This window comes from Berghia stephanieae, chromosome 3 (genome assembly GCF_034508935.2).
Source record: "Berghia stephanieae isolate SIO BIC M18660-M18661 chromosome 3, UCSD_Bste_1.3, whole genome shotgun sequence".
Classification (NCBI taxonomy): Eukaryota; Metazoa; Mollusca; class Gastropoda; order Nudibranchia; family Aeolidiidae; genus Berghia; species Berghia stephanieae.
The window spans coordinates 16,782,691-16,793,575 of record NC_088362.1 but is presented as its reverse complement, the minus strand read 5'-3'; the positions used below and the strand labels follow the sequence as shown (position 1 = coordinate 16,793,575).

At 36.2% G+C, this 10,885-nt stretch overlaps 1 protein-coding gene across 2 annotated transcripts; it reads right to left on the bottom strand.

The window, feature by feature from the left end:
- Positions 1-321: 321 nt before the first annotated feature.
- On the bottom strand, positions 322-10,583 carry LOC144969478 (SRR1-like protein). 2 transcript variants are annotated; one of them, XM_078908601.1, is made up of 7 exons: positions 10,410-10,583; positions 6,351-6,391; positions 5,813-6,024; positions 5,254-5,346; positions 2,941-3,086; positions 1,941-1,986; positions 322-594 (listed from the first exon to the last, which is right to left on the bottom strand). In XM_078908601.1, exons 1-7 carry the CDS (start codon positions 10,556-10,558, stop codon positions 403-405), a joined length of 879 nt encoding a protein of 292 aa, XP_078764727.1. In that variant the 5' UTR covers positions 10,559-10,583; the 3' UTR covers positions 322-402. The 2 variants fall into 2 exon arrangements, with proteins under 2 accessions (XP_078764727.1, XP_078764728.1); XM_078908602.1 differs by having other exon boundaries at positions 10,442-10,563.
- Between the last annotated feature and the right edge of the window lie 302 nt (positions 10,584-10,885).

Below are 10,885 nucleotides of genomic sequence, written 5' to 3'. Positions count from 1 at the left end.
TTCTAGTCTTTTTTGTTTGTTTTTTGCTTTAGGTCTCTTCCAACACAATTGAGGTTATATGAGAGGCCGCTGAAACAAAAAAACAAGCAATCTAACAAAAATAGTACAAATGTAAATCAAAATCATAACCTAAAGATATCATAAGCTAAATTATAAATAACCATGAACAAACAGGCAGAAGATTTACAGAAGAAAAAAAAATATCCCCTGTCAAAAATACAATCACAAACCAAAGAAGCAGGATAGGCTAGTAAAGAGAAGAAGAAACGACATCACTATCGGATCGTATACCCATGCGAACATCATAGGTATATGATTCAAGGGTGATGCTCCCATCCAACCACCCGCTCTTCTAGTCTTCATACTGTATCAAAACTGCAGATTTATATATATAACACAATATCACACAATACTTTTCTGGATTATTTCCACTTCCTCTTCGGTGTACACAGGTTCTGTGTTGTTTTCTCCAAATTCAGGCAGTGCATTGATTAACTTTGACTTGGGAAAGATATGGAACGAAAGATCATTGAAGACATCAGTGTGTACAAACGATGCTGGTTTTAAGGGTGTCTCTACCATGTATGGGGCTACCTGTGAATTAGTTGGAAGAGTACATTTCTTTAATTTAAAATGACACAATGATCAACACTTAAGAGCCAATTAGAAAATTAAAATGTTTTTAAAACATGTTATTAATTATAATGATAATGATAATTTTATCTAGATCTAAAACAAAAGAAAGATTGGGGAAAGATCATTTGCTTTTGTAGCACCCACAAGCTCAATTGGTAGAGCACTCTCTTCTCACACAAAGGGACCGAGATCAATCCAAGATAAGACCTTTTCCGACCCCCCCCCCCCCCCTGTCAATCCAGCAGTGAATGGGTAGCCGAGTATTGGATCTGGTAGTACATGCTTTGAAATATACTTGTGTCCTATCCCAAGCATAGCTAGCAAATGACAGTAAGTTTCGCACTATAGAAATTGCGATAAATGCGGGCTCCATAAGCATTCTGGCTCTAAGGAATATTCAAACTATTTTAATTATTTAAATCTTACCTGAAAATATATCTATTTAAACTGTTAATAATTTTAATGATTGAATTAATGTGTTTAAAAGCTTGAGTAATGCCTATGTGTGACTAGGTCTTCATGTGCTTGAGTACGCATGTGATTGTCTGGAATGTGTGCTTTTCATTTCATTCATTCAATTTTAATTCATATTAATTTCTAATAATAGTAATAATAATAATAATAATGACAATAATAACATACCTGCCAACCTATGCTGAAAAAAAAAAAAGGAGTCTAGGGGGAAAAATAGGGGTAAACCTAAATTTGGACAGGAACATCGAATCATCAGGTGATATGAAAAAGAATCGAACTGGTGAATCAGTGAACGGCTTTGCCCAATAAATTATGTTATCGATACTCATATGTCTCTATTCAATCTTACAAGTATTTCCTTTCAATTCACCAAATATCCGATACTTTTTATGAAAGTTGCCCAGCATCCCTTAATGAGCATTAGTACCACAAATCTTAAAAACTTGCACTCACCAACATGAAATATCAGTTTCGAATTTTCGCATTTTTAAACTTTTTTTTTTTATTGGTCAAGACATGATGGATGAAAAAATAATCTGAGTTTTCCATATTACGGCAGGGTACTCAAAAGAAGAGAGAAAAATCTGAGTAAATCCGATTTTATCGAGGTACTTGGCAGGTATGTAATAATGATGATAATAATAATTATAATAAGTTAAAACATATCTGCATTTGGCCAATTTTGGCTTAAAAAATCTGTACATCTGACCAAACTCAAAATGCCATGAAGTTCAAGTATACATAGAAATTACTAAGTCTTGTCAATCTCGTGACTGACTGGCGGTTCACAGTTTCTCCCTTTTTTAATACATGGGACTTTGAAAACCTACCTTTATCACATAGTTAGCTGTCTTGCTGAGAAGTCGATGTGGATTACTGAAATATAATTATGAAATATATGAGAAGTTGTTTTTTGTTTGTTGCTTTAGGTCTCTTCCAACACAATTGAGGTTATATGAGCGACCGCTGAAACAAAAAAACAAGCAATCTAACAAAAATAGTACAAATGTAAATCAAAATCATAACCTAAAGATATCATAAGCTAAATTATAAATAACCAAGAACAAACAGGCAGAAGATTTACAGGAAAAAAAATATCCCCTGTCAAAAATACAATCACAAACCAAAGAAGCAGGATAGGCTAGTAAAGAGAAGAAGAAACGACATCACTATCGGATCGTACACCCATGCGAACATCATAGGTATATGATTCAAGGGTGATGCTCCCATCCAACCACCCGCTATGAGAAGTTGCTTACAATAAATTTTTGATAAATTTGTATAGAAATAGAAATAGTTTAGCCAGGCATGTAGCAGCGCTCCGAACCTTAGCACAATTTTGTGTCCAGCAAAATTTCTGAGTCAAAATTACGACCTAGGACATTAAAATATTTTCTTCTGAAATTAATGGTTTATGTTCATATTACATTTACCTAAGCATCAACTTTCATTAAAATCCCATTTCCAATAACTTTGATATCATTTTTTCACCGAGTCATTATGTGCTTTGTGTGTGTGTGTTAAGTGTGTGAATATGAGACAGTGAGTGGAGGGAGGAAGTAAATATAATGCACTCCAAGCCATCATCCCTACCTCCACTACTACTACTACCACCACATCATCACATAAGAGGAAGAAAGAAAGAAGAAAGGAAGACAAGATAGAAGAAAAAAAAAAAGAAAAAAGGAAGGAAGGAAAAGAGAAAGAAAATTAAAGGAAGAAAAAAAAAAGTGAGATAGAAAGGAGAAAAAAAGTGAGAGAGAAAGAGAAAAATAAAGGACAGAAAGAAAATTAGAGAGTAAGACAGAAAGAAATCATTATCCAGCTCACCTGTCCAGCATCCTTGAAAAGCTATTGCCAATGATGACTAGATTCTCCAGCGTATTCAAGTTGGCCCAGATGACATTGTTGTACAGGGCTTTTCCACAATGAGGCATGAACAAAATTGTCCGGGAATCACATACACGCTTTCCCTCCTATTCAAAAGTGGGAAAGGAAAAGGAAGATATAGACCTTAAGAATTGCTATCATGGTCATTATAATTTTACAAAGCCAGTCAAACAAAATGTGAGTAGGTTAGTCTGATTCAACAAAAAAGAGCAAAACGCAATCCATATTACTGAACAAACAACATAAACAAAACATAACAACAATCATTTATACAGTGCCCATTTCTAAACTGATAAAATGCTTGTCAGCACTTAAGAGTTACAGATGACTCACACGCATACACACCATGCAAATCTACTTTATTGTTTTTGTTTTTAAGGGTTTTATGGCGCTTGCGACACATTTAGGTCATTTCAGCACCGGTAAAAAGGAAGAAAATGGGATAATAAAAAAAGGTTAAAGATTTACAATTAAAAGCGTACAAGAACAGTAAGACAAATGGAAATGGCACAAATTGGGAACAGATATAGATTCCAAGAGTAGAGCATACTATCATTGTGCATGGTTTGAGATCGCCTAAAAGTCTCATCCTGACACAGGCACAGGTCCACACTAAGAGGAACACGCTCAAATATCTACAAATCATATGTTCAAATAAAACAAAAAACACCCAAAACTGAGAGAGATTTACAAGGAAAAAAATATCATCTCCCAAAACTATACTATACACATTCGACACAAGGACTCCAGTCAGGGTAGGACAAAACTAAGTAATCTCATTCCAAGACAGAAAGCAACTGGAAAACATATTGTGGGATAGAAGATGCATCAGGAACCCCACACAGAAATCCAATTTACACTTAATAATCATGATTTCACTATCAAATTCTAGATATCAACACATGTTTAAAAACTTTATTTTCATTTTTATCTTGAAAGAGTAAAAGGAGCCAGATCTTTTTATTTGAAGGGAAAGAGAGTTCCAAATGCTCAGAGCAGCATAAGTGAAAGATCAATTGAAAATCGGTTTTAGCGAAAGCTACATCAAGATTATAAGGGTATGAGGATCTAAGAGTGTGTGGGGGATTGTGAACTTTAACAAGGGATATGAGATAATCTGGGAAAGAGACTTCATTGAGCCATTTATATTTATACACAAGGCATGCGATCTTGAACTCAACTTTCTTCTCCACTGGCAACCATGGAAATAAATGTGAACTGATGGACAAGAGACTCAAGAGCTCCACTGGCAATAAACTTAAATCATGTGATTAAAGACCATCACTGCTTCCAATTCCCAAATCCAAAAAAGTCAGTAAAATTGCTAGGGTCTGGGGGCTGCTAAAGACTCCCAGCAGTGTCCAGGTAAAGAGTCCCAGCAAAGTCTCTTGAGGGGGTCTAGACAATAACTATGACATGTCTTTTTAAATCAAACTTCATTTCCACCAAAAATATAATACTTAAGGACAAAGTTTTGAAGAGAAAGGAAAGGATTGAAAAGAAAGAAAAATAAGTACAGAGTGGTTAAGATAAATGTATAAATCCACAGAACAACGAACAAAAATCAATCGTGGAACAACTCACCACACACCAAGATGTATAAATCAGTGCTCTTAACAGGTAAAAGTAAAAAAAAAAAGAGTCTGAAACTTATGGCATCACCGTCCAGGAAAGTTTTGATTTTCTAAAGATACAGATGACAGGAAACATTGATCCTATTTAAATCCTAAAATCATTTTTGGCCTTCAGTCCATCCAGCTGTTCTTCCAATTCGACTCTGGCAGAAAGTGTTTTCCATTTTCAAAATGAAAATGAGCCACCACAGTGCAAGTGATAATGTTACTGTTACAAAGAAGACATCAAAAAGAAACAGAAACCAGAGACCAGCACACAATGACCAAAGCTGTCCCATAATTAAACCTACAACAGTCCCTCCTTGTCCAAATACTGTTGAATTGAATGAATAACCCCTTTCTCCATCTCTATATTTTTTCATGCCCTAAGTGGTTGTAGTGAAGAGAATGTTACAATATTTTTTTTTAATTGAAAAAATGTTAAATACATTTTTATCCTATAGAACCCAACTGCATTATTTATACATTAGAAGCTACTGAATAGAGGCTACTCTCATGTTTTAAATCGACTTTAATTTTACATTGATAAGGCAAGTTCCTTGTTTTTATTTAATCACGACTAAATCTTATTCAAAACTTTTGAAGCAATAATTTTATATACGTAAGTATTTAACCTTACCTCATTGTGAGAGATAACTTTACATTCAAAGTCTTCTATTATTTCCTTTTCTCTGGAGGAAAAGACTGGATCATAAATATGGCAGGGTGGATTCTGTAACAAAAATATCATAAAGGAATGAATAAAGCTGGATATCCAATTTCTTTATATAAAACGAGTAAAAGTAAAAGACTCATACACGGGCAAGCTATTTTTATTAATGCAGACAAAATTTTTAAACTAGACATGACAATCTAAACATAAATTTAAAAACCAAGAAGCAGTAAATTAAAAAAAATGAATCTAAAACTTACAAAAAATGAGCATGAAATCAAGACTAAAATCTAAATTATTTTGTGGCAGCTTTTAACATTTGTGCATTTGATTTGTTTTGTCTTGTTTATATTTAATTTTACCATGCAGCTGCTTGTAAACATGTGTGTGTGTTTTGCTTTTGTAAATAGGCTATCTTGAGGAGTGATCTGTCTTACTTCAAAAAATTAAGTTCAAAAAAGAAAATAAAATAAAAAATATTTGAACCAAGAAATATATTTAATTTATTAGATCAAAGCAGTATCACCTTAAGTTTTTCTCGTAACACAAGAAGAAAAGCCAACTGATACCGAGCGATTGGGCAAGAAGTGAATCGACCTATACCATAACTCAGTAACTGAGGCCAAGGCTGAAAGTTAGAATGTTGCTGTTGTTCTGAATCTTCAGTGTCACCAAATCTACTACTGCTAGGACACAGACATTTTTCCTCTTGGTAAACATTCACTGACATCAAATAATCTGTAAAATATTCAATTCCAACATTTTAAAATGACAGAATAATGTACATTTTTATCTTGTATAGAACCTGTTCTGTTATCAGTTACAAATATGAGTGTTGACGAAGGACAAAACAGTTTTGATATCACAAATACCCGGAAAGAAGACAACAGGGACTATTGCTGCTCATCTCAACATTTCAATTGAGAAACAATTAAAACATAAATCTTACTGACATCATAAACATGTTATTCAAAATATTGATAGACTATATATCTATGTCTAAGCATAAAACAAAATCACTTTAAAAAGGGAATAAAATTAATAAAAATGATATAAGCAATTACCAGTGCAATTCTCCACAAGTTCTGTAAGTCTAATTTCCTGCCTGAAAAAAAAAAAAAAAAAAAAAAATGAAATTAAATAGCACATAACATTCTTAATACTAATACACTTCAATATCTTCCAAGCCAGTTAAAATTGTCTTTTCCAAAATTGTCTGAAAATTTATTTCAACCATCAAGGACCTCAGCAGAAATTGATAATAACAATATGTCAAACATCCTGTTAGATGTATCATCTAATATGCTTTTAAAAGAATGTTGTTAGTACTCACAAATCAATTAGCCTGTCTAACCATAAAGGGAGGGGATACGGATAGTTGTCTCACTTCTGGTTTTTTGTTTTTTTTTTTGTGATAGAAACTTACAGTAAAAGCACAGTAGGAGTGTATTCAGATTAAAGCCAGTAGGAGTGTATTTAGATTAAAGCCAACAAAACAAATTACGAAAAATAAGCTTTGCCTCGGTATAGAGACAAGTTGAGTTAAACGCAGTATGGGAAAAAGAACAGAAAATCTCCAGCCTTTATTCTTGGTGGGGGGAGATATCCCCTGTCAAAATATTCGGGAACAAACTTAGAATATGCAATTATCTATATAAATTCCATGACAGAAATAATGGTCCAGGTCAGATTGTACCCTTGCTTGCAAAAATGAAAAGAATTTAAACATTCTGCATTCCTTTCATTTTTTAAACGGAGTGACTATTCTCACCCCCGGGATGAGAGTAGAGGTCCTCGCCACTTCTCGCTATTCTCACCCCTGTTAACCAACACGTAGGGAGGGTAGGTAGCCTAACCTAGCCGCCACCCCTTCTCGCTATTCTCATCCCGTATTACTATTACCTAACCAACAGCCAGATATAAATTGAGACAGGGGAGAGAAAGAAAGAGAGGGGGGGGGGGGAAACGAAATAGAATGTGGAGGAGAAAGAGAAGAAGAAAATACCAACAAATTAAAATAGAGAAAGAGGGGAGATGGGGAGAGGGCGAGAGAGATATGAAATATTGAGTGGACGAGAGAAAGGAAATACAAACAATATAAAAGATGTAGAGAAATAAAGTTTGGGGTAGGGGGAGGGAGAGAGCGAGAAAATATAAACAAGTTAAAATACCTAACGTAGGGAGAAATTGAGACAGCTAAGTCAACACAAAATAATAATATTCCCATAAAAGGAAAAGTCCAATTCTTAGAAATTGGGCGACTCCAGTTCGCTTAAAAAAAAAAAAAAAAGAGAGAGGAGAGAGAGAGAGAGAGAGAGAGAGAGAGAGAGAGAGAGAGAGAGAGAGAGAGAGAGAGAGAGAGAGAGAGAGAGAGAGAGAGAGAAGGAGAGGAGAGAGAGAGAGAGAGAGAGAGAGAGAGAGAGAGAGAGAGAGAGAGAGAGAGGAAGAGAGAGAGAGAGAGAGAGAGAGAGAGAGAGAGAGAGAGAGAGAGAGAGAGGAGAGAGAGAGAGAGAGAGAGAGAGAGAGAGAGGAGAGAGAGAGAGAGAGGAGAGAAGAGAGAGAGAGAGAGAGAGAGAGAGAGAGAGAGAGAGGAGAGAGAGAGAGAGAGAGAGAGAGGAGAGAGAGAGAGAGAGAGAGAGAGAGAGAGAAAGAGAGAGAGAGGAGAGAGAGAGAGAGAGAGAGAGAGGAGAGAGAGAGAAGAGAGAGAGAGAGAAGAGAGAGAGAAGAGAGAGAGAGAGAGAGAGAGAGAGAGAGAGAGAGAGAGAGAGAGAGAGAAGAGAGAATCCCGTAGACAGATTTCCAACAATGATTCCCATATCTCAGGCCAGCCAGTCTACATTTTAAATGCACGAGATATAAGTTCACCCTCCTTACGTCCCGTACCACGAGAGATTTGATGATCAGGTGAGAATGGCGAGGAAGGGGGGTGCTAAGCTGACCCTACACAGGGATGAGAATAGCGAGAAGGGACGGGGACTAGGCGAGGCTACCCTCCCTACCTGTTGGTTAATAGGGATGAGAATAGCGAGAAGGGACGGCGGCTAGGCTACCCTCCCTACCTGTTGCGGTTAACAGGGATGAGAATAGCGAGAAGGGGTGGGGCTGATGTTCACCCTCCTTACGTCCAGTGCCACTAAAAGTAGTAACGAGAGAGATGACGATGATCAGATGAGAGTAGTAAGGGGGGGGGGGGGGGGGGGGGGGGGGTGCTAAGCTGACCCTACACAGGGATATGAGAATCGCTGTGATTATCCCCAGACACCTGTCTGGGGATAATAAAAATTTGTCATCCCCAGACACCTGTCTGGGGATAACGAATTTTCATTATCCCCAGACGCATATTTGAAACTCCGCTCTTTTAAACAATTATCCACATTCCAGAATATGGAATGTTTCCAGATGCACATAGAAATAAGGAAAGTTAATAAAATATCTATAAAAACATAAAATTAACCAACATTAAAATCAGTTGTTACTACATATACACAATATGCGTCGACTTCGAAGTGGGTGTCATGGCCGAATGGTTTAATCGTCTGCCCTGGAAGTTTGACCATAACCGACGTTGTGGGTTCGAATCCTGGTAACGTCCCTTTTTTTTTTTTAAATTCCGTCTTCTTTTTACAGAACGTTGAAAGGGATAAATGTCCCATCCATCCTCCCCCCACCTCTTTTTTTAATTATTAAACTCTCTCTCTCGCTCTCTCTCTCTTGTTTTTTTCTAGTTTCTAGCAAATATATTCGTCCCCACTCCGATCTCAAATAGTGTCTAAAAAGAATAATAATTAAAAAGCAAACAAACAGAAATATTCAGAGAGCGACCAAATGGTCAGATAGAGAAGAAAAAAAACAATAATTGTTTTAAAAATAAAAACAATAATTGTTTTAAAAATAAAAACAATTTAAGAAATTCATGCTCAGAAACGGAACATTTACATAAAGGTTTAGCAAACAAAAAACTCATTGAAAACTCATGAAAAAATTTTCATCTCTGATTCGAATAAAAATATGTTGTTGGATCTAGTTTTGTGGACGTGTGATACTAAATTGTATTGTCTTGTGCGAAGCAGACAGGAAAATAACAGGTGTGGGTTTTGGGCTTTGGGGCGAACAACACCATGGCCTAGGAATTCGTCCGTGACATAAAAATTATTCCCGGTCGTCCCCAAAATTGTGGCCAGAATGAGCAAATTATAGAAACCAGAGATGATCAATAAAGTTAACAGGTAGGTTGGTAATGAAAATTTAAATGGTTGGTGGACTATGAACAAATTTGATGATTAACAACTTTCTTCCTGGTTGAAAATAAAAAGTCGAATTGCCAGTTTGACGTTTTCAGATCAAAGTAACAAAGAAATTTCATTGATCCATTTGCTTTAAAATATTTTTTTTTAAAAAGAGCTGGATTTGACATTTGATCACTATTTACTTTCATCTTGTGTTAAATATCACTTGATATATTAACTGTTTTGGGACACAACCACTAGTATTTTTTCCAGAATATTTGGTTTTTTCACGCCTAGTTTGGCATTTTGCATAAAATCTTTCTGCCCACTTGCTACATGCGTCTGGGGATAGTATCCTCAGACAGGTGTCTGGGGATAACAAAAATTGGTTATCCCCAGACACCTGTCTGGGGATAACGAATTTTTATTATCCCCAGACAGGCGTCTGGGAATAATGACAGCCTATGAGAATAGCGAAAGGGACGGCGGCTAGGCTAGGCTACCCGCCCTACCTGTTGGTTAACAGGGGTGAGAATAGCGAGAAGGGGCAACTACCTCTATTCTCATCCCGGGGGGTGAGAGCTCGATCGCTTTTCTATTCTCATCCCGGGGGTGAGAATAGAGGTAGTGGGCAGTGGCAGCCTTTTTTAAAATGAATGATGCTGGCAAGGATTGGTTTTCCCTTACTCAATGTTATTCCTTTTGTAATAAGTCAAAGACTTCTTAGTAAAGGTGCTGGGGTGTTTGTTTTTCCTATTACTATTAAGGTTAGTTAAAGGTACTAACTAGATAGGTTATGAGGGAATATTTTGGGTTTTGTTTATGAATGTTTCCCTGCACGAGGAGTTGAGTAAGAAGAAGAGTCAAGATTGCTGCCTTGCCTCAACTAATACTTACATACACTCCACCAAACGCCTTTTAAAACTGACTTTGTCAAACATAGGCCCATCTTCATGATTGTCATGGGTCACAACTTCAACATTCCGCCCAGTCTTTTTACCCTTTTTCCGTTTCACAACATGAAATTCGCAAGAATCCAACTCCATTGCATGGTTGCATCGTTAGCGCCGAGTGCCGAGTGCCGAGTTAAAAGTTTAAAGTGTAAAGGTTAAATTTTAAGTTCACTTCCGCTAGTCCTCGATTCTCCTGTTGGTCTATTTCCGGTCCTTGCCAGAGTCCGGAACCGTCCGGATATAATATATGCCGTCCGAAGGTCATCTAAAGCAGTGGCGGTTCTAGCCTATTTATAGTGGTGGGGCAAAGATGATTCGGTCATATATATATATATATATATATATATATATATATATATATATATATATATATATATATATATATATTATATATATATATATATATATATATATATATAT